Source organism: Panthera tigris, chromosome C1 (genome assembly GCF_018350195.1).
Source record: "Panthera tigris isolate Pti1 chromosome C1, P.tigris_Pti1_mat1.1, whole genome shotgun sequence".
Taxonomy (NCBI): Eukaryota; Metazoa; Chordata; class Mammalia; order Carnivora; family Felidae; genus Panthera; species Panthera tigris.
This window is the reverse complement of record NC_056667.1, coordinates 105,083,553-105,106,049: the sequence shown is the minus strand read 5'-3', so window position 1 is coordinate 105,106,049 and position 22,497 is coordinate 105,083,553. Positions and strand designations below refer to the sequence as shown.

The 22,497-nt window shown below is 48.6% G+C and overlaps 2 protein-coding genes and 2 long non-coding RNA genes across 11 annotated transcripts in view; 2 read left to right on the top strand and 2 right to left on the bottom strand.

Moving 5' to 3' along the window:
• The window catches only part of SELENBP1 (selenium binding protein 1), an 18,781-nt gene extending 11,714 nt beyond the window's left edge, over positions 1–7,067 (top strand). For both annotated transcript variants that reach the window (XM_007088120.2, XM_042994113.1), the window contains 11 exons: positions 1,732–1,788; positions 1,972–2,084; positions 2,342–2,527; positions 3,183–3,303; positions 4,451–4,633; positions 4,911–5,089; positions 5,514–5,592; positions 5,687–5,808; positions 6,076–6,168; positions 6,340–6,458; positions 6,665–7,067. In XM_007088120.2, the coding sequence (XP_007088182.1) occupies positions 1,732–1,788; positions 1,972–2,084; positions 2,342–2,527; positions 3,183–3,303; positions 4,451–4,633; positions 4,911–5,089; positions 5,514–5,592; positions 5,687–5,808; positions 6,076–6,168; positions 6,340–6,458; positions 6,665–6,827 (1,415 nt within the window). In that variant the 3' untranslated portion in view covers positions 6,828–7,067. The remainder of the gene's footprint in view (positions 1–1,731; positions 1,789–1,971; positions 2,085–2,341; positions 2,528–3,182; positions 3,304–4,450; positions 4,634–4,910; positions 5,090–5,513; positions 5,593–5,686; positions 5,809–6,075; positions 6,169–6,339; positions 6,459–6,664) is intronic.
• The window catches only part of LOC102954952, a 19,661-nt gene extending 2,673 nt beyond the window's left edge, over positions 1–16,988 (bottom strand). Inside the window, exons 1-3 of one of the 2 annotated variants that reach the window (XR_006220585.1) lie at positions 16,936–16,988; positions 16,734–16,761; positions 15,742–15,821 (exon numbers count right to left, since the gene is read on the bottom strand). This is a non-coding gene — a long non-coding RNA (uncharacterized LOC102954952). Of the gene's footprint in view, positions 1–15,741; positions 15,822–16,204; positions 16,529–16,733; positions 16,762–16,935 lie in introns of those variants that run through there. The other variant, XR_006220586.1, reaches the window with a different exon arrangement.
• RFX5 (regulatory factor X5) lies at positions 16,539–22,497 on the top strand. 5 transcript variants are annotated; one of them, XM_042994111.1, is made up of 11 exons: positions 16,539–16,711; positions 17,584–17,712; positions 17,943–17,976; positions 18,406–18,488; positions 18,746–18,865; positions 19,071–19,190; positions 19,334–19,415; positions 19,674–19,875; positions 20,116–20,216; positions 20,362–20,466; positions 21,147–21,284. In XM_042994111.1, exons 1-11 carry the CDS (start codon positions 16,578–16,580, stop codon positions 21,192–21,194), a joined length of 1,158 nt encoding a protein of 385 aa, XP_042850045.1. In that variant the 5' UTR covers positions 16,539–16,577; the 3' UTR covers positions 21,195–21,284. The 5 variants fall into 5 exon arrangements, with proteins under 5 accessions (XP_042850045.1, XP_007088183.2, XP_007088184.2 ...); XM_007088121.3 differs by having other exon boundaries at positions 16,540–16,711; positions 20,362–22,497; XM_007088122.3 differs by having other exon boundaries at positions 16,695–16,771; positions 20,362–22,497.
• Positions 19,148–20,398, bottom strand: LOC107180190. 2 transcript variants are annotated; one of them, XR_006220587.1, is made up of 4 exons: positions 20,097–20,398; positions 19,742–19,947; positions 19,528–19,622; positions 19,148–19,228 (listed from the first exon to the last, which is right to left on the bottom strand). It is a non-coding gene; the product is annotated as an uncharacterized LOC107180190 (long non-coding RNA). The 2 variants fall into 2 exon arrangements; XR_001510937.2 differs by having other exon boundaries at positions 19,742–20,398.

Below are 22,497 nucleotides of genomic sequence, written 5' to 3'. Positions count from 1 at the left end.
TGCTCCTGGGGGCCTGGTGGGTGCATGGGCCTGACTGATTCTAAGAACTGCTGGGAGGTGGTGGGGGCAGGGACAGGAAGACAGCCTCACACCTCCCTCACACCTTTATTTCTCTCTCTCCGTTCAGCTTTGCGGGTTTTGTGTCTCTGTCTTGAGGTCTTGGGAGTTTTGAATCTCCTTCTGTTCTGTGTTGGGCAACCTCCCTCCCCTCTCCCTCCTCTCCTGTGCCAAGCCCTGGCACAAGTCCCCTTAATTCCTTTGGACTGGACCTCTCACCCTGCCACACCCACCCAGCCCTATGAGCAGCAACCACTGCCTGGGATTTCTGTCCCCAGCTTCTGGCACAGTCCTTCCCATATTTATACAACACTTCTTTAAAGTACTTCTGAATACATTGGCTTATTTGACCTTCATGGGCACCTAGAAAAGAAGGTAAGATATTATTACCCGCTTTTAGCCAAAGCAGGGGAGAGAACATGAGAGAACAGACATCAGACCTGGAGCTTGAAACCAGGTTTCCGCACTCAACAATGCTGTTGCTGCCACCTGGGCCTCCTAAGTCACTTGGCTGCCATGAGTAGGGGACCTGGCTTCCCGGCTGAGGCCCGACTGAGGGCCTCCAGGTACCATGGAGGCTCAACTCTGGCTACTCCTGCCTCCCTACTTGTGGCCCCCCAGCTGTCAGGGCAGTGGCCAGACCGGCCATGGGCTGCAGCAAGGAGGCAACGCCCCATCCTGTGATCTCCACTCCGGGATTTCTTTCCTCCTACAGCTCCCTTTGTGCTAGTCCTCCCTCTGCCTCCTGGTCAGGCTCCAAACCCTGATGCCTGACACCTGGTCCTGGCAGCCCTCCTTCTCAGAGACTGATGTTGGTCCTGTAGATCCATGTGGCTTCTCTTGCCAGACTTCAGGGACAAGGAGGGCCACACCCTATAGCTCTGGTAGGTGGGCCTCTGAGCCCTCCAGAGCAGGACCAAACACCTAGCGTTACAGATGCAGGAAGTGGGTGACACCCGGGGGTAGAAACTAGTCTCTGCACATCCAGGTGGTAACAGCTCTGTGGCCCCAAACCAGCCTCCGATCCTTACCAGACCTTCGGAGAAGTAACCCAGGCTTTGGACAGCAGCCTGGGTCAGGACCCAGAGGGGAGAAAGGCAGGAAGTGTCCCAGACCCTGGCAGAGACAGCTTTCTGGGAAGGGAGGTGAACAGGCACCACCCTCACTTGCTGAGGAACAGCCAGGCTTTGATGGGCTCCTGTCAGGCAAGCACGAGCTGCATACTTCACTCACTGCACCTTCTTGTTTCCTTCTAATAAAAGCCAGTCGTGGTATTCTTATTACTTTCTTTTTACAGATGGTGTGGATGTTGAGGCTGGGGAGGTTAAGTAACTCGCCCCAAAGCTCCCATGGCTTGGAGCAAGTCCCAGTGAGCAGCCGGGACTGGGACGCAAGTCAATGTCATAGCCATTGTACCGCACAGCCTCTCCTGCCCCTCTCCTGGGTCCTGCTTGAGTGTCTGTCCACCTTCAGGTCATACCTGTGAAGGCTCTTCCTGCCACATGCACACATGCATCAGGGCTCTGAGGGCCGGGGAGGATGGTGGTGGTGACAGGGCCGGAGTCGGGACAGGACCTGGGCTAGCACGTGGTGGGATATGTGTTGCCACAGGTAGGGAAGGAGCCTTGACCCTGCAGGGAGTGACAGAGCCAACCTGCCTCATTGTTTTCACAGCTACAAAGTGTGAGAAGTGTGGACCGGGCTACCCTACCCCTCTGGAGGCCATGAAAGGTAAGTGTGCAGCATCTGCCAGCCTGTGCCCCCAGAAGGGAATTGTGCAAAGCCATCATCCTCTACTGATCCCACTGCCGGTGAGGGCAGGAGACCTGAGGCCTCAGCCTCGGGCATGCCCAGCTCCGTGCCCATCATTCCTCTCTACCCTGCCATCCCCACTAACTGCTTTCTACTCTTTAGGACCCAGGGAAGAGATTATCTACCTGCCCTGTATTTACCGAAACACAGGCATTGAGGCCCCGGATTATTTGGCCACCGTGGACGTTGACCCCAAGTCTCCCCATTATTGCCAGGTGAGGTGCAGCTTGGGCACTGGAGTACCCTGAGTCCCCTCTCTAGCCCTGGCCCCGGCAATGCCCTTCCCCAGCTGCATCCTTCTTCACCCTCCTTGGGTACGGTTGTACAGTCTGTTCACTGCACAAGGGCACCCCCAAGGTACAGGACAACGATGAACACCAGCCTGTGCTGTGCTGCCCAGCCCAAGTGGGTCCAGGGATCCCAGTGGCATGGTCTGGGTGAGCACCACCCCTTGCCCCCTCTCCCATCCTAGGTCATCCACCGGCTGCCCATGCCCAACCTGAAGGATGAACTGCATCACTCAGGATGGAACACCTGTAGCAGCTGCTTCGGGGACAGCACCAAGTCCCGCACCAAACTGATGCTGCCCTGTCTCATGTCCTCCCGCATCTATGTGGTGGATGTGGGCTCCGAGCCCCGTGCCCCGAAGCTACACAAGGCATGTTCCCTGCCTTTGTTGCTCAAGGACCTAATGGACATGCCACTCTGGGCACCCTCCAGGCCACAGGCCACCCCCCAGCCAGCTGCCTTCAGCTCTTGCACAGTGTCAGGGCTCAGCAGCAGGGGGCGGGGGCGGGACTTCAGAGGAGGGTTACCAAGGCCTGCGGGTGGTCACCATATAGAATCATGGGGGTGGGCACTAGAGGGGTTGGGAGGAGCTTTTTGTTTTGACTCTGAGAGAGGGAAGGAGCCCTTTTTTCCCCCAGCCAATTATGAGCCAAGGACTTCCCTCAGGCAGGAGCCTCTAACCACCCCTCCCAACACATGGTTGAGTGCCATCTTTGTGCCTTGATGCTGGTGATGGCCCAGCAGGGGAGGAGCTTCTGGTCTCAAGGGTCGTAGTGCCTTCAAGACAGACGATGGGAGAGAAGTCAGTGTTTTCTGCCTGCAGAGTTAATCTCTCAGACTCTCCCTTGCTGCTCTGCAGAAGCTACCAGACTGAATCTCTGCCATATTCCCCCTGGGAAAATTGTGTTCATGTCTTGAAGGAAAAAATATGATGGTGTCAGCAGATAGGAGTGGGGGGATGGGGAGTCACAGGTGGGTCCCCCCAGCCCTATAACATTCTGATGCCATTTCTTACCCATATCCAGGTCATTGAGGCTGAAGACATCCATGCCAAGTGTGACCTGGGCTACGTCCATACCAGCCACTGCCTGGCTAGTGGGGAGGTGATGGTCAGCTCCCTGGGAGACCCCAAAGGCAATGGCAAAGGTACCTGTTGGTACTGTAGGCACATCTGTGGGGAGAACAGCTCCCGAGCTGAGGCAGAGGGATTGAATGACCTTCCAGGGAGAACCAGAGGGCTGGGTCTTACCCAAAATTTAAACTATAGTCAAGGAACTTTAGTCGTTTCAATGATTTCTATAAAGATGAAACTTGAATGACAAATTCACTTAGAAATTTCAGTCAGAACAGTGCACTATGTTCTGGGGGACTATGACATGACCCCGGAAAACACAGACATTTAATATCAGCCTTTACGAATTCATGGGCAAGTCTCACAGTCCATGGGGTCCTTAATCTTCACATCGGCACTCTCATTTATGGTGCTGTCTTAGCTAATACTTACACAATGTCTCCTGTGTGCCAGGTACAACCTATGAGGTAGGTGTGCCTAGCATCTCTGTTTTCCAGATGAGAAAGCCAGGGCACAGGCTGGGTAAATAACTTAACCAAAGTCATACAGCTAATAAGCTGTAGAGGCAGAACTCAAACCCAGCAGAGTGGTTCCAGAATCTATGACCTAATCACCACACTGAGCTGTTTCTCTCTGAACCTTACCTATTCCATTTGAGGGCTTGGAGTGGGACACCAGTTCCTTCTCAGAGGCAGGAGGAATGTGACCCTCCTAGGTTTAATACCACTGAGGAGTTGACATCTAGTTGTATTTGCAAAGGACTATCAAGGCGTCATAACACACTAAGCAAGGGAGGACATGTTAGGCATTCACAGTGAATAACGAGTATATGCAATTTGTCTGCTCTAAAAAAATACAACTTAGTGAGCAGAATGGAGCCTAGCCTCTGGAAGGGAGTCCACACTGAGAGAGAGGCTGGGCAAGAGAGCCACAGCCTTCTGAGTCCCAGACTCTCGGCTCAAGGGGACAGAAATGTCCCCTGTGGTCTAGGACCGGGATGAAGTTGATGGGAGGTAGGGGCACCAGAATGAGTCCCCTCCCACCTGGTCCCCTGGATGGAACCCTTTGGGCACCTGAATTGAAGGACCTAGCAAATCCAGGGGGAGGAAGGGGCACCATGAAATGGACTTGCAGCCCCTTGGACATGCCTGGGGGCAAGGGCTGGATAAGGCTGGCATCTCCACTGTTGCTACCTGCCACTTTACTTCCTTCACTGTTCAGGGGGTTTCGTGCTGCTGGATGGAGAGACATTCGAGGTGAAGGGAACATGGGAACGGCCTGGGGGCGCTGCACCCATGGGCTATGACTTCTGGTACCAGCCTCGACACAATGTCATGATCAGCAGTGAATGGGCGGCTCCCAATGTCTTTCGAGATGGCTTCAACCCCGCTGATGTAGAGGCAGGTGAGACTTGTCCCCCATAGGCCAGTAGGAGCCTGGGCACACACACCCCTACTTTCTGCTTGAAAACCCCTCTTCAGGTCTCCTACTTCTCTCCTGTGAACCCGACTCTTGGGGTGATTGATGGTATAGGACTTGATGAGTACTCCAGCTTGCTCAAGCCTCCTTCTTATCCCTCCAACCAGTTTTTCAACCTTATGCCCTGGGTTGTGCCCCAGCCTTCACTCATGCTGCCCTGCCCTGATCCTGAGCCCATCCTCTGGCCCCATCCCTTCCTCAGGGCTGTATGGAAGCCATTTACATGTGTGGGACTGGCAGCGCCATGAGATCGTGCAGACCCTGCCCCTGCAGGACGGGCTCATCCCCCTGGAGGTCCGCTTCCTGCACAACCCAGACGCGGCCCAGGGCTTCGTGGGCTGTGCCCTCAGCTCCACCATCCAGCGCTTCTACAAGAATCAGGTGCCTCGTGTCCTCTGGCCCTGTCCTCCCAGCCATCCGTAGCCATGAGGCACCCCTCTCTCTAGGGCTGACCCAAGCCCCTCTGCCTGACTCCGCTAGCCCTATTTCTCCAGGAACAAAAACCAAGGCCACTTGTCCTATCTCTCTTCTCCCCTGAATCCTAAATTCCTACTCATTCATTCAAAAACCGTCTGTGGGCTTCTATGTTAGGCACTGTGCTAAGTGCTAGGAATGTAGTGGTGAAGGAGACATCATCCCTACCTTAAGGGTCTTGCACAGGAGTTAGACCCAAGTGGCAAGAGGGCCCTCCATCTGCTGTCTCACTGCAGACAGCAGGCGCTGGGGAGACCCAGATGCAACCCCAAGTCCCCAATCTAACAGGCTCACCTCTCTGCCTAACCCCACCGTCCACCTCCTGACGCAGGGAGGTACTTGGTCAGTGGAGAAGGTCATCCAGGTGCCCCCCAAGAAAGTGAAGGGCTGGATGCTGCCTGAAATGCCCGGTGAGTGTCCAGGGGACGTTGGGAGTCAGAAGGCTGATTCCTGGCCCCGGGGAACAAAAGTTCTTACAGCCTCTGAATGGCACCCCTGCCCCAGGCCTGATCACCGACATCCTGCTGTCTCTGGATGACCGCTTCCTCTACTTCAGCAACTGGCTGCATGGGGACCTGCGGCAGTATGACATCTCTGACCCTCAGAGGCCCCGCCTCACGGGACAGGTAGGGTGCTAACACGATGGGGGAGAGAGAAGGGGGAGGAAGAAGAAGGCTGGGGATGAGGTGGACGGTAGGAAGTGGCTGGGGGATGATCAAGGAGGTTCAGGAATAGCAAAAATGCAGACTGAGGGGTGGCACAGGCCAGGACTGTGGGCAGTCGTGGCCACAAGTGAGGGAGTGTGGGCATGCTGACTGAGGCACCCTGCTCTTCCTGCGATGTCCTCACCTCCCACCACCGTCCTCCTTTCTGCTCCATATCCCCCCACCCAGCTCTTCCTTGGGGGCAGCATTGTTAAGGGAGGGCCCGTGCAAGTGCTGGAGGACCAGGAGCTAAAATCCCAGCCAGAGCCCCTGGTGGTCAAGGTGAGGATCTACCCCTAACGTCCACCCCTCACCTGCACACCCCCACCCTCCACTCCAGCTCATGGGTACCCTCATATCCATGCTGGAGAAGTATGGGGTGGGGGCATGCTCCATGATCCCTCTCCCAGGACCCGCGTGTTATCACGGGCCCTGACCCCTGATTTTCCCAAGGGGAAACGGGTACCCGGAGGCCCTCAGATGATCCAGCTGAGCCTAGACGGGAAACGTCTGTACGTCACCACATCTCTGTACAGTGCCTGGGACAAGCAGTTTTACCCTGATCTCATCAGGTGAGAAGCAGACAGCCCTGGGCTCCCCTCCCCAAGTCCTCCTTTCCCAGAAGAGTCTGGTTTCCTGAAGACTCCTTGGGCACCCCACCCGCCTCCGCCATACAGGCCCTGCTCCTTTCTTAGGACCCACCCCTGCATCACAAACTCTTGGGGGAAAGGGATGGCCACCCTTGACCTCTTTCTTACCCCCTTCCTCTTTCCACCAGGGAAGGCTCTGTGATGCTGCAGATCGATGTAGACACAGTAAAGGGAGGCCTGAAGTTGAACCCCAACTTCCTGGTGGACTTTGGGAAGGAGCCCCTAGGCCCGGCCTTGGCCCATGAGCTCCGCTACCCCGGGGGTGACTGCAGCTCTGACATTTGGGTCTGAAGTCCACCCCAGGTAGCCCCATCCCACATCTGAGCCCTCACTTCCTCAGACACCTGGCTTCACGCTGCTCCCTCTCGGCCCCCAAGCCTTGGCAGGTAGTCCCACCAAAGCCAAACAGAGGCTATTGGGACGTATTGAGTGGTGTCTTCATTTACTGACCACCTGTTGCATGTTGCTCACTGGCTGTTTTTACACAAACTCTTGGAAATTGCTTTACCAAGAAATAAACTACTGAACCTATTTCTTAGATCACCTTGTCTTTGGGGGCACAGTCTGTGACCCCGCTTCTGCCGATCCTTTGTATCTTGTATGGGAAAGTCCTGACGAGGACTCCGGGGGACTGACTAGTTCACACCAGGGATTACAACATGATACTGAAGGTGCCCAAATCTCACTTCTATGGCCAGACAGAATGTGAAGACTTTGGAGGTGGTTGTCACAAGGAGACCTGAGGGGACAGAGTGTCTACTGGTGTTCCTAAACTTCACTATTTTTTTCAATCCATCCTCCACAGCCTGGAGGCTTTTAGGCCCCCTCTCCAGGATGGGGCCTCCTGCACTTAACCTCAGCATGAACATATGTCACATTACATTGAAACTACCTGCTTATTCCCAGCACCTGGCTTGTGCCTTAGCACAAAGAATGCTTTACTGAACAAATGAAAGTAAGGAGGCATGTGTGATGCGTGACTTATGGGGGCCTTGGGATCTAGTGTGTCTTACTAGACGTTTCTCTCCTAAGTTTCTCCCCTGTCCTTTTCAATGACCAAACTGCTTCAGAAAGAAAAAGGATCATATCGTTCTACATCATATTTAAATATTTCTAAAGGTCTTGGGCACCTGGGTGACTCAGTCAGTTAAGCGTCTGACTCTTGAGTTCAGCTCAGGTCATGATCTCATAGTTTGTGAGTTTGAGGCCCACGTCGGGCTCTGTGCTGACTGCGGAGCCTGCTTGGGATTTTCTCTCTCCCTCTCTCTCTCTCTGCTCTTCCCCTGCTCTCTCTCTCAAAATAAATAAATAAACATTAAGAAATTTTCTAATACTTCTAAAGGCTTAAAATTCCATTCAACAAAATGAGCCTCAAACACTTACCATGCCAGAATCTATGAAGACTACAGGGGTTATATCTAAAGGACATGGGACACATCTGACCAAAGACTTGTATCTAGAACACAAAGCTCTCAAAATTCAACAGTTAAAAAAAAACCCAAATTCCAGTTTGAAAATGGACAAAAGACGTGAACAGACATTTCACCAAAGAGGATATAAAGATGGCAAGAAAGCACATGAAAAGATAATCAACATTACCAGACATCAGGGAAATACAAATTAAAGCCATGTGATATCACTACACACCTATCATGATGGCTAAAATAGAAAATAGTGACAATACAAAAATGTTGGCCAGGATGGGGAAAAACTGAATCATTCAGACATTGCTGGTGGAAGTGTAAAACTGTACAGCTACTCTGGAAAATACTTTGTCAATTCCTTATAAAGATCAAACATGGGGCACCTGGGTGGCACGGAACCTGCTTGGGATTCTCTCTCCCTCTCTCTCTGACCCTCCCCAGTTGGCACTGTCTCTCTTTTTCTGTCTCAAAAAACAAATAAATAAACTTTAAAAAGGGCACCTGGGTGGTTCAGTCGGTTGAGCAGCCGACTTTGGCTCAGGTCATGATCTCCCAGTCTGTGAGTTCAAGCCCTGCGTCGGGCTCTGTGCTGACAGCTCAGAGCCTGGAGCCTGCTTTGGATCCTGTGTCTCCCTCTCTCTCTGCCCCTTCCCCACTCATGCTCTGTCTCTCTCTCTCTGTCAAAGATAAATAAACATTTAAAAAAGAAATTAAAAATAAATAAATCAATAAACTTAAAAAAAAAAAAAAGAGCAAACATGAGTGGGGGGAGCTAAGATGGGGATATAGTAGGAAGACCCTAGGCTTGCTTCATTCCTTGAACACGGCTACATAACTGTCAAATCATTCTGAATAACCAAGAAATCGACCTGAGGACTGAGAGAACAAACTGTACAACTAGAGGGAGAGAAAAGGCCACGTTGAGGAAGAAGGAAGCAAAGTCACCGTAAAAGACAAAATAATTCTCAGTCTGAAGCAAAACAACAACAACAACAACAACAAAATTGAACTTTTGGGCATATATCCCAGAAAACTGAAAATGTATGTTCACACAAAAATCTGCACACAGTTGTTCATAGCAGCTTTACTCATGACAGCCAAAAACTGGAAACCATCTAAATGTCTTTCAGTGGATTAATGGTTAAACTGCTATATCCATGCCATGGACTATAATACTCAGCAATAAAAAAGGAATGAACTATTAGTACACGCAACAGTCTGGATGGATCTCAAGAGAATTATACTGAGTAAAAAAAAAAACAAAACAATCTCAAAAGGTTATAGATATTATGATTCAATTTATATAACATTCATGAAATAACAAAAGTATAGAACTGGAGAAAAGATTAGTGGTTTCCAGGGGTTAGGGATGGGACTGGGTGTGTGTTGGGGGGGGGGATGGCTATCAAAGAGTAGCACAGAGGATTCTTTTAGTGATGGAACTGTTGTGTATCTTGACTGTTGTGATGGTTACACAAATCTACAATGTGATAAAATCTCAGAGAACTAAATATGCATATACGTACATACGAGTGAGCGTATGTAAAACTGGTGAAACCTGAGGAAATTTGGTGAGTTGTATCAATGTCAGTCAGTTTCCTGGTTATGATATGGCACTATGGTTATGCAAAGTGCCTCATCAGGGAAACTGGGTGAAGAAAGGGTACATGAGATCTCTCTCTCTCTCTCTCTCTCTACCTGTATTATTTCTTGCAATTATAAGTGAATCTACAATTATCTCAAAAGAAAAAATAACACAGAAGTCAACATGAAGGAGCTTCCACTGGCCAAAGATGGGACAATTAGAGTTTCAAAGAGAACAATAATTGAAATAGATTGAAATACACTATGTTAAAATCCAGAAGTTCATGAAAACACACATAGGAAAACTCTAATTGGTCATGTTTGAAAGATACTAGAAAACCATCTTGTTATTCTGAAAACTGGAGAACAAAGAGAAAGAATCAAGTATTTATCTTGCTTTTCCTCAGGAATCCACCTTAGGACAACCAAATAGTTGATGAGGAAAAGATCTTTAAGGAATTTCAGCTAGTACATTAAAAAGGAATGATAGAATTTGGATAACACCAATTTGTAACTTCTAGTGACAAATGAGCCTAACCAGTGGTCACCAGTAGCTGCTAAAACCATTAAGTGAAACACCAAAATGAAATTTTATAATGGATAGAGCTGACCGGCAAAACCAGAACTCACTAATCAATCTGCACCACAAAAAGAGTAATGACCAGGCATTATGTGCTACTTATGAAGTATTCTTGCCAAAACATCAAAATGAATCTGAACAAGTCTCTAGATCTCACAGTCGATTTACAGGAAATATAGGAGACAGAAGAACAAGTTTCAAAAGCTTAAAAACATTACAAAGATGCAATTGTAAAAATGAAGAATGTGGGAAATTCTACAAAGCAAATGACTTGTTTCCTCAATGAATAAGTTGAAAGAGGGAGGGTATAGTTTAGAAAGATTTAAGAAACACATCAACCAAAACTAAATGCAACGTTTGGATCTTGTTGATACTGATTTGAACATAACAGGAAATACATTTTTGAGAAAATTAGAGAAATTTGGACACTGGCTGTTCAATGATAATAACTTATGTTTAATTTTTTTAGGCATGATAATGGCATTGGGACTATGTTTTTAAAAAGTCCTTATTTTTTTAGTTATACTGAAGTATTTACATGAATACTAAGTTACTTACAGATGTACTGATATAATGAGCACCTCTATTAAAATGACCAGGAGCAGGTACGTTGGAGAGTGGAGGAGGTACAGATAAAACAAGATTGACCGGATGTTGTTAATAATTCTTTTTTTTAATTTTTTTCTAACATTTATTTATTTTTGAGAGAGAGCACAAGTGGGAGAGAGGCAGAGAGAGAGGGAGACACGGAATCCAAAGCAGACTCCAGGCTCACACAGGGCTCAAGCTCACAAACCATGAGATCATGACCTGAGCCAAAGTCGAATGCTTAACCAACTGAGCCACCCAAGCACCCCTCTTGTTAAAATTCTTAAAGTAGGGTGATAGGTATAGGTATGCAGGGGATTATATACTTCCTTCTTCTTTTGTATGTTTGAAAATTTTTCATAATAAAAACTTTTTAAAAATTCACCTGTATCCTGATCCTAGATCTGTACTTCTGATCCTATATCACTAAAACAGAAACTCCAAAAAGAAGATTGTACTTCCTGTCACAGATGACCCGGTCACCAGCAGTATATGACCCAAATCTTCCCTAATCCCTGCTGTACCCATCCTGACAGGACCTTTCTCTGTTGTACTCACAAAGATACCACCCCATGCCCCTACACCAGACTAAGGGAGCAAGAATGCCAAAACTGAGCTTAGCATGTCTTGAGTCCAATGTATCATCTAGGGGCTCCTGCTAGCACCATGGTCAGCTCCACAAGTTGGTTTATGATACCATCTGGAAAGTTCTAGAGAGTTTGCTGAGCTCAAGGATATGCCCAGAAAAGCTGTAGTCCCAGGCCACCATGTCAAAGAGTATGACAGAGTTCTGGAAGGTGTCCACTCATCATTGGTCCCTTTAGACGGATTAGACCTCCTACCCATTGTAATTTGGGTAAGTCTTTCAGGACAACCTCAGGTAATTGAATTTATCTTAGTGAGGATCACCCTCCTTCTTGCATCTTCCAAAGTTGATTGCCTGGCTGCATGTTCTAAATATCTGCTCCTGGCCATTCTCTGGCACCCTACTGGGAGTCTCTTTCCTGACTTACTGATTTTTGAGGTCTAGCAAACTCTCTGCTCTAAACACTACCTGACTTAGAGAAATATGTACAACATTATGTTAAGTAAACAAATTAAGTTGCAGAGTTATATATATAAGAGAATAGTATAACCCCATTAAAAGTTTTTTAATGTTTATTTATTTTTGAGAGAGAGAGAGAGAGAGAGAGAGAGAGAGAGAGAGCAGGGGCAGGGCAGGGGCAGAGAGAGAGGGAGACAAAGAACTCGAAGTGGGCTCCAGTCTTCATGCTGTCAGCACAGAGTCCGACGTGGGGCTCAAACTCATGAACTGTGAGATCACAACCTGAGCTGAAGCTGGATGCTTAACCGACTGAGCCACCCAGGCGTCCCTATATACCCCATTTTTAGGAAAAAAATCGAACAAAAACCTTGGGTTGGGTGGACCTGGGTTTGTACGAACATGAAATGGGTATGGAGCATACTTACCAGAATGTGTTGTCCTAGAGGGATGAGGGTTATGTACGAAATTCCTAAGCTGTTTCTAGAACTAAGCGGGAAATATAAAGGCATAGTGCTCCAGTCATCTATCGCTGGGTAACAAACCACCCCAACAAGTAATGACTTAAAGCAATGGCAACACTACTTTTTCTCACAAATTTGCAATTTGGACAGGTCTCTATGGGGACTCCATTCAGTGTCAGCTGGAGCAGCTTAAAGACTAGAGGCTAGAATCATCCAGTGGCTCACTCACTCCATGTCCAATGATTGATGCTGGCTGTCACCCAGGACATTGGCTGGGGTTATGAGCTACACATGGCCTTTCCATGTGGCTGCTTGGCTTCCTCACAACATGGTGGCTGGGTCCCAAGGGTGAGTGTCCCAAGAGACAGCAAAGAGGAAACTGTACCAGCTATTCTAACCTAGACTTGGAGGTCACACAGCATCACTTTCACTGCATTCCATTCACTGAGATAGTCACAAAGGCCTTCCCAGATTCAGGGAGACAGGAAATAGATTCCATCTCTTGATGGGGAAGTGGCAAGGTCCTGGAATAGTCTGTGAAACCAGCAATACTGTTGTGGCCGCATTTGGAAAATACAATCTTCCATATGTAGACACAACTATTTTAATTAATGAAACTTAGAGTGGAAAATGTTCAGCATCAGATAGCAAAACATACTACATAATTACATTAATTAAAACAGTGTATTATTTGGGGCACCTGGGGGCTCAGCCAGTTGAGTGTCTGACTCTTGATCTCAGCTCAGGTCTTAATCTCAGGGTTGTGAGCTCAAGCCCTGCGTTGGGCTTCACGCTGGGTGTGAAGCCTACTTAAAAACAAACAAAGAAAAAAACCAGTGTGTTATGGGTGGAGGAATAGACAAATAGAGTCAATAGAAAAGAAGAAGGTCCAGAAACAGACCCAACTATAAAAGGGAACTTAGCAGGCACCTGGTGACCCAATTGGTTGAGTGTCCAACTCTTGATTTTAGCTCAGGTCATGATCCCAGTGGAGCCTGCTTGAAATTCTCTCTCTCTTCCTCTGCCCCTCTTCCCAGCTCATGCTCTCTCTCTCTCTCTCTCTCTCAAAGATAAAAATAAATAAATAAAATAAAAATAAACATAAAAAAGGGAACTTAGCACCTGATAAGAGTATGAAAGGAAAGCTATAACAAGAAGGAAATGAGGGGCGCCTGGCTGGGTCAGTTGGTGGAGCACACAACTCTTGATCTCTGGGTTGTGAGCCCAAGTCCCACACTGGGTATAGAGATTGCTTAAAAAAATTAAGTCTTTAAAAAAAAGAAGAAGAAGAAGGAAATGATAAATATTTTGAAAAGACTGTCCGTCTATTTGGAAAACAAACAAATTAAATTAGATCCTATGGAAGACATTGTCGATTGGCTCTTGAAGAAGCATTCCCAAAACTCTTTTCCCTTGCTTACTGAAGGTAACTTATATGTTTACTTTTATGGTAATAATTCTATTACTCTTACTCTTTACCACATATGTATTTATCCATAAACAATATATTATGCAGTTTTGCCTGCCATCAAATTTTGCAAATTGCATCGTGCTGTATGTTCTCTTCCGTGTTATAGTTCTTTCACTGTTTCTAAAGATTCGTCCTTGTAGATGCACGTGGCTGTGGCTCATTCATTCCCACTGCCCTATCGTATGAATATACGATCATATGAATATACCACAACTTTTCACTCTACTGTTGATGGACATTGGGGTTCCAGGTTTTGCTAATGCAAACAGTGAAACTATAAATCCTACTGCCTCTGTTTTCAAGGCATGTTTGTAGGAGTAGGATTGTTGAATTATAAAATATTTCCATATTCGACATTATCAAGTAATTCCAAACTCTTTCAAAATGATTACAGCAAACCACGTCCCCACCAGCAGTGGGTGAGGGCGCCTCTGGGCCCACAGCCGTGTCAGCTCTCAGCATTGCCAGACTTTGGAATTGTTGCCAATTTAGTGGGTATGAAATGGCAACTTATCGTGGTTTTAATTTGGAATTTCTTGATTACTATAGAGAGTGAACAACTTTTCATATGTCTATGAACCATTTCTGCTTCTTTCATGAAATTCCTGTTGATCTTCTCTGCCCATTTTTTGATTTGGCTATTTATCTTTTTATTTGTAGAAGGCCTTTATAAATTCCAGATAATAATCCTTTGTCAGTTATATGTCTTGAAAGTATCTTCTCCCAACGTGTGGCTTGATTTTATATACTTTTCATAGTGGTTTTAAAAATAAATTTAAGTTTTTAATATTAATGTATCTAAATTTATCCATCTTTTCTTTTATGGTTTGCTTTCTAATGTTCAACAAATTCACTCCCAATATTAGTAGGCATTGTACAATAGTGTTTAGAGCAAATTCTGAATCCAGATAGCCTAGGTTCAGATCTTGGCTCTCTCACTTACTGTGTGACATTGGGCAAATTATTAACCTCTCAATGCCTCAGTCTTCTCATCTGTAAAATAGGGATAATCACAGTACCTATCGGCTAGAGTTGCTATGAGATAAAGTGGCAACATCCGGGAGGCCCTTAGAGGAATCCTCGGCACATATTAAACTCTATATAAATTCTTGCTATTACTGTGGTGATGCTTACCAGATAATTTTTATTGTTACTTCTCAGGACAAGGTACATCATACCTCATTCAGCTTTATATCCCTAGCCCTTAGCGCAATGCCTGGCATAAATGAATACCTGCCTTTTTTCCCCATCTCAAGTCTCTCCTCCTACACAACCTCACCTTCTACAGTGCTGTCAAAATAATCTCCTTTACAGAGCTATGATACTTTTTCTCTCTTTCCTGAAATTTCCATTTATTCCCCACCACCTGCGAATTCCTAAGCTGGCATAATTTACCCCAAACTCTTTTTCCAATCAAGTGCTCTATATTTCCCTTCATACCAAACGGTGGTGTTTGGGGGTACCTTTCCATCAGTCTATATCCATATTTGTATATGAATATCTACGAATATGTATCTACACGGCCTAGGACAGTGTTCAAGAGAATGGGCTCTGAAGGCAGACTGCTTGCCTTTGGATTCTGATTCCAGCACTTAACTACATATGTAACTGTGGACAAGTCCCTTCACTTCTCCAAATCCCAGTTTCTTTGCCTGGAAAACGGAGGCGGTAAGTACCTTCCTCAAAGAGCTGCCAGGAGCATTAAATGAGGTGTTTAGCATTTGGTATGGTGTCTAGCACACAGTAAACATCAGACACATTTTTGCTGTTATTAGAAAACCGTCTTGCCACTATATCCTTATTCCCCCAAACTCTGCAATTCCCTGGGTTCTCCCAGTACCCACAGAAGCTAGTAGTAGATAAATGGAGGCTAAAAAGGGCAAAGGTGACAAGATCAGGCATCATTGCTGTCCTCCTTACAAAAGTACACTGATGATGAGACTAGAGAATGTATTAGAAGTCAGGACTCCAAATACAGTTTTAGGTGTAACGTATCTGTTGTGCCAAACAAAATACATCCATTCAAAAAATCGTTAACCTGCAGTCCCTTACCTTTGAAATTAGATGCAAAACTTAGTCCTCACGTGCATTTTTCATAGCAGAGGGTCCACTGCTTTCATTTGACTCGCGATCTAAACAAAGCCGTAACCGAAAGGTTAAGAAGCCATGACCTATTCAGCACAATGTTCTCTTCAAGAGTTCATGTGGGCATCCAGCACCCCCTGGGGGTGTCAGTCAAAATTCCAGTGTTCACCGAGTGAACTACGGGTATGCTAATACATTAGCAACTCTTTGGAAGGAAATAAAATACCCACGGGAAACCAAGAAACGCTTGGCATTTTAACTTAATGTGGTACAGCTGCTGAGACTTTGAGGCCTCCATCAGAGAGCAACGTGAGCCCGTGTTTGCAGATTTGCTGTGAATGCCTGTAGGCTGTGTTGAGGGCGGGGGTCGGAGGGTGGGGTGTTCAACTTATTTTTCATCAAAAGGAGATGGTGTGAACTTTCAGCGAACCTCCATCACTACCACCCATAATTTTCCAGTTATTTTATCAGCCACTGATTCTTTTCTTCCAGTTGCTCTGACAACCGAAGGCAAAACTGAAACCCTGAAGACGAGGGCAAAGGAAAAGAAAGCTCCAAAGGGTGCCCAGCGCCCGGCCTTTCGTCCTGCGGTCCCTTTAAGAGAAGAACCTCTCGGGACCGGCAGTCCCAACCGACCCCAGTTTTAACCGAAACCTAACCCGGACTTCCCCCTCTTCACTCAAATAAGACCAACTTTGGATTTTCCCTCCCCTATTGACCAATCAGAATCTGTTACCAGGCAGACTTTAGCTGCCGCCGGTGCGAGCCCGGCGCCTTCTGTCTCCGGGTGGCCGCAACGACCAATGAGAGAACAGGCCGCGCGAGTCTCTAGGCAGATCGGGACTGCTCCAGCCACTCAGAAAAAAGAAAATAAAGCAACGCACGAGCCCGCTGGGCCAGGACCGTGGGGCTGGGCTGGAGTGAAGGTGGCTACGAGGTAGTTTCTCTTTCTCCCTTACCTTTATTGTTGCTTGTGTTGGAAGGCGACTGTTCAAAGGTAGGGAGGGGGCAGTATGAGTTGGGAGGAGAGCAGAAAAAGATTGTGACCGTATTTTCAACAGCTCCTTCGCCCATGTGCACGTGCCCCGAATCCGGGACCCCGTTCCCCCAACCGGGTTTCCTACGCCCAGCCCAGGAGTTAGCCCCTCTAAAGCCTCCCACCTTGCAGCAACGCGGGATTGAATGCAGGGGGAAGGGAGGGAGGTGGGGGTGCGCCTCAGGATGGGAGGTTGAGGGAGATGACGTAGGGACCGGCGACGTGGGGAGGGGGAGCCGCGGGGGAAGCCGTGGCGAGATTAAGTAATGAGAACTTGGGCCCAGTTTTTTCCAAGCCTGCAAGGGCAGAGTATGTTCGTATCCTTTCTGACCTCCCAGGAAAATTCAGGCGTGAGGAGAATCGGAGAACTTTGTTTTGTGGTGGTTCTTGTTTTTGGTTTTTTAAGGGGGTGAGGGCGGGACGGGGCCAGAGGCAGAAATGGACATTTCTAACGTGGATTCCCAACCCGCCTATCTCTTCCTGTACAGTTTTCCACACTCAGGAGACTGCAGGAAGCGGGGGGGGGGGGGGGGGGCAGATAGAATGGAGGTGGCAGAGATCTCTTTGGGTGTATATGGGCCTGGAGAAGTAATGGGATCATTTCTAATTTGGGGAGGAGGCAAGTGGTGAGAAAAAAAGACCACTGAGGACATTCAGAGGCTTTCTGTTTCTCTGTGTTTCTGGGTAGGGAGACGAGGAGCGCCTGGGGAGTGGCAGGTGGCTCCAGGGGAAGGGAGGTTGAATCTTCCCGTCGTGTCTCCTCTCAACTCTAGCCCTCATGCCAGGATGGCAGAAGATGAACCCGACGCTAAGAGCCCCAAGACTGGGGGACGGGCCCCCTCAGGTAGTGCTGAGGCGGGAGAACCCACCACCCTTCTTCAGAGGCTCCGAGGTACCATTTCGTAAGTACTCCTCACCACCTCCAAGTCTTGCTCCAGAACCGTAGCACTTCACTTCCTCTGTAGATAAACTGCCTCTCCCTGAGCAAGTGCCTGTGAGCACTGGGAGATTCTCCATCATGGTAGCCGTTGCTGAGCACCTGCCAGTCCTCTCAGCCCTCTTCCTCTCCCTAACAGTAAGACACCAGGGAAAATCTTGTGTGTGACCTCCAGCTTTCTCCTCTCCTCCACAGCAAGGCCGTGCAGAACAAAGTCGAGGGGATCCTGGTAAGTGTTTTTGGGAAGAGGGCAGTAGAGAGATGGAGTTGGTGCAGGGGGGAGGAGGAGGAAGAGGGTATGCCTAAATGAAAGGTTTCTGTGGGACAAGCAGTGTTGTCTTCCCCGTCAGAAGATAATTGGCTTTGCAACTTGCTGCCAGTTTGACCTTGAGCATCTTAGTTCATCTCTCTGTGACCTGTGGTATAGACACTCAGTAGGAATAAAATCAAAGCCGATCCCCTCCACTCCCCTCTCACCATGGTAGCTCACCTAGGTGCCTCTCAGATAGAGAACCCGGCGCCAGATCATTTCTAAGGTCCTTTTTCACTCTGACAGTCTCTAAGGCAGCCCAATTTGGGAGGAAGGATCAGAAGATCCTACCTTGGGTCCTTCTTGGCCTTATTTTTTTTCCCCTGCCTCTGTTCCTCCCAACCTCAGCAAGATGTACAGAAATTCTCAGACAACGACAAGCTGTATCTCTACCTTCAGCTCCCCTCAGGACCCAGTACTGGAGACAAAAGGTAGGTTTGGTGCTACAGTTGAAGGCGTCAGAGGTTCTGGTTCTTAAAGGAAGGCTCACTGAGATGGGGCTGGGTGACTAGGAATACTCATAACCGCTTGATAGAGAAGGAAAGGACCTGTGCTGTCCTGGTTTACCTGGAAAAGGTGGATTCTGGGCCGAGTGATTTGGTCCAGCACTGCTGAAGTGGTAGTCTGTTGAGAACCACAGCAACTATTAGGATCTTAGTAAGGTGTGTCCCTTTTACTTCTCTTGCAGCTCAGAGCCAAGTACACTTAGCAATGAGGAGTACATGTATGCCTATAGATGGATCCGCAACCATCTAGAAGAGCATACTGACACCTGTTTGCCAAAGCAAAGTGTTTATGATGCCTATCGGTGGGTGAATGGGGGGCCGGGGTGTGGGTTGGTGGTCTGGGACTACTCCCTCACCCCTGGAGAGCTCCCTGCCTTGATAGAGCCCCACTGACTTGTTAAGGGGTTTCCCATACTTGATGCCAGGGACCCTCCGAATTTACCCATGATTCGATACTCACTGGTGTCTAAGTATCTTCCCTCTTTGCCCCCTCCCCCACTTACTCAGGAAGTACTGTGAGAGCCTTGCCTGTTGTCGCCCACTCAGCACCGCCAACTTTGGCAAAATCATCAGAGAGATCTTCCCTGACATCAAGGCCCGAAGGCTTGGTGGCCGAGGCCAGTCCAAATATCCTTGAGTGGAGAGGTTGGGGCTGGAGGACGGACCTGGGGAGGAAAACTTAGGGTGTGGAGGGCCAGGAATAGAAACAGCCTAACCTTCCCACGGGGCTTGGAGATCCCCGTTGTTGGCTGCTCTTTAACTTGTCTCAGATATTGCTACAGTGGCATACGAAGGAAGACCTTGGTGTCTATGCCACCCTTACCTGGACTTGACCTGAAGGGCTCTGAGAGTGTAAGTAACAAACAACCCTCCGATTGTATTCTTCTCTCCGAAGTAGAGGGTGACACAGCCTAGGTCATTCTGCACGTAGCTTCTGGGTGTACAGGATATTGCCTTTACCTACCCGATGGCTCAGGCAGACGGTGAAGAGAATTTGTGGGTTCCTGGGGCGAGTTACTCCCATCTGCAGTCTGGTCTTGCTGTGGTTGACACTGGTGTCTGAGAGGGGCCAAGGTGGAGTGTGATTGGGCATGTCCTTCCCCACCACAGCCAGAAATGGGCCCAGAAGTAACCCCAGCACCCCGGGACGAACTGGTTGAGGCAGCCTGCGCTCTGACCTGTGACTGGGCAGAACGAATCCTGAAACGGTCCTTCAGTTCCATCGTTGAGGTCGCCCGCTTCCTCCTGCAGCAGCACCTCATCTCTGCCCGGTCTGCCCCTGCCCACGTACTCAAGGCAGTGGGGCTTGCTGGTGGGTGGACCATCATCTCTCAAGTCCTGAGAAACTCTCTGCCACTTTCAACTTCATAGGCCCTCCCACCTGCTAGGGTAGAGACACCTTGCATTTGCTTTCTATTTCTAGTGGCCCTTATAGGACATTAGGTCATGCATTAGACCGCCTTCTTCCTCCTTCTCCACCAGTCAGAGTTGCCTCACTTGTCCATTGTTTCCTCCTCGCCCTTGCCTTAATACCTTTCCTGCACCTCCACAGACGACGATGAACATGCCCCTCGGGAGCGGTCCTCTAAATCCAAGAATGGTGTCGAGAGCCTAGAGGGTGGAGCCCATAAGAAACCGGAGAGACCAGCCCAGGTAAGGAAGTTGATGCCCCTGACCTTGCTGCCCTGGGCTGGGGGCTTTTGGTATCCCTTTCCCCATATTTTCTCACCCTTCTATGCCTGTGTTGACTCCAGTGTCCAGTCTTCCCACTTAACTGTGTCCTCTCTTTACCTTTTAGCCACCTAAGGAGCCGGAATCCCGGGCTGGGGCTGGCCCTCCTGCACGTGGAGAGCGGAAGAAGAGTGTAGTGGAGAGCCCAGCCCCAGCAGCCAATAACCCACAGGTTAATGCCCTGGTGGCCCGGCTGCCTCTGCTCCTTCCCCGGGCCCCTCGCTCACTTATTCCACCACTCCAAGTCTCTCCCCCCATCCTGGCCCCCAAGCTTTCTTCAGGCCCTCTGAAAGTGGCTCTGCCCAGTAGGGCTGGGGGACCCCAGGCAGCTGTGCCCATCATTAACATGATCTTACCAGCTGTTCCTGCTTTGCCTGGACCCGGGCCTGGGCCTGGGCCTGGGCCTGGGCCTGGGCCTGGGCCTGGGCAAGCCCTACCTGGGGTGCTCGCTCAGCCACGAGGCACAGAGAACAGGGAGGTAGGCATAGGTGGTGACCCAGGACCCCATGACAAAGGTGTCAAGAGGACAGCGGAAGTACCTGTGAGTGAGGCTATTGGGCAGGATCCACCAGCTAAAGCAGCAAAGCAGGATATAGAGGATACAGGAAGTGATGCCAAAAGAAAACGGGGGCGCCCTCGAAAAAAATCAGGTGGAAGTAGGGAAAGGAACTCTACCCCTGACAAGTCAGCAGCTGCCGTGGACTCTGCCCAGCCCTGCAGGTTACCACGGGAGACATGGGCCTCTGCAGGGGAGAGCAACTCTGCCAGAGGGTCAGGGAGGCCAGGGCCAGTGGGAGGGGCTGAGAAGGGAATGGTGCTTGCCCGGGATCAGGAAGATGGTGTTGTTTCCAGAGGAGGAAGGGGTCCCAGTTCCCGGCATGCCAAAGAAGCAGAAGATAAAATTCCTCTGGTCACCTCAAAAGTGAGTGTCATCAAGGGCAGTAGAAGCCAAAAGGAGGCTCTTCCAAAGGGAGAGGTAGACACCGCAGCACAGGGTAATAAAGACTTAAAAGGGCACATGCTTCAGAATTCCTTATCCCATGAAGGGAAAGACCCCCAAGCAACACCCCCTTGATAGGTACGTGGGGAAAAGTGTTTATATTCACATTAACTCTACCTGCCTAGTAGAGGCCCTTCTCTGCACTTGCTTCTCGTTTGGCTCTTCTTTTCCTAAGGCAGTTCATTCTCCTGTAGAGACCGCTGAGGCCCCCTTGTCTTACACAGTGTCTGGCTCCTGCCTCTGATGTTTCCAGCTCAATACCTTTGGCTTTAGAGTCCTTGATAAATGTAGTGACTGTCTTACCTGGATCTCTGCTATCCTGTGGGAGGATAGGGATGGAGTAAGTATGATGAATGTATAGGCTAGGAATCTTTCGGTTTTAAATCAAAGAGAACCTTACAAACTGGCTTAAAAATTAAGACTTCCTGGCTCACGTAACTGTGAAGTCCAGAGGTAGTACTGGCTCCAGGGAGAGCTGATGCAGTGGCTCAATCCGTTTCTAAATACCTGATCTCCCCCCCTGCTGCTGCCTTCTATAGGATCGTTTTAAACCTGGGCCACCTCATGGCTGCCAGCATTCCTGGGATTACACGTTTTCTCATTTATATCCAACCTGAAAAGGGAACATCTTTGTGCCAGGAATCATAGCAGAAGCATCAAGATTGACTCTGATTAAGCCATCCTGGGTCACATGCCCACCCCTAACCAATCACTGTGGCCAGAAGGATGGTACATGCTAATTTGTTCATTCTACATGGGGAAAGCCTGGGATCAGCCTCCCTAGAATCACAAAGGTCTCCAAACGGGCAGTTTCTGGGGAGGCAGCTGACGCGGGCCACACTATAAAGTACATGTGGTTTTAGTTTGCTAGGTTGGGATCGGCTACACCTGTTTCCTTTTTCCCCTCCCTGTCTTGCATTTTCCTTACTGCAGCTATAATAATAGCCTCTTTCCTCTGGTAGGCTCAGAAGGAATGAGAGGGAAGTCCCTCTCCTTTAAGGACTCTCTCTGGTCTCATTTAGATGATACTTCCTACATTTCAGAGATGGAGATCCTTCCCTTTCCTGTTTCTGAATGTTCGTTTTTTCCTCATTCTGCTTCCCTACTCATTCTGCTTTCCCGACCCTACTGCCAGCTTTCACCAAGTGGAGTGAAAGATGAACTTCTTAGCCATTTTATTAAATCCATTCTGTATCCACCAGG

What these genes read in the sequence shown, in the direction of transcription:
- RFX5 (XM_007088121.3), top strand. Translation starts at nt 16,578, where the DNA reads ATGAGAGAACAGGCCGCGCGAGTCTCTAGGCAGATCGGGACTGCTCCA. An exon ending in ACAAAGTCGAGGGGATCCTG is followed by an intron (nt 17,977 to 18,405) that starts GTAAGTGTTTTT and finishes TCCCAACCTCAG; the next exon opens with CAAGATGTACAGAAATTCTC. An exon ending in AGTGTTTATGATGCCTATCG is followed by an intron (nt 18,866 to 19,070) that starts GTGGGTGAATGG and finishes CCACTTACTCAG; the next exon opens with GAAGTACTGTGAGAGCCTTG.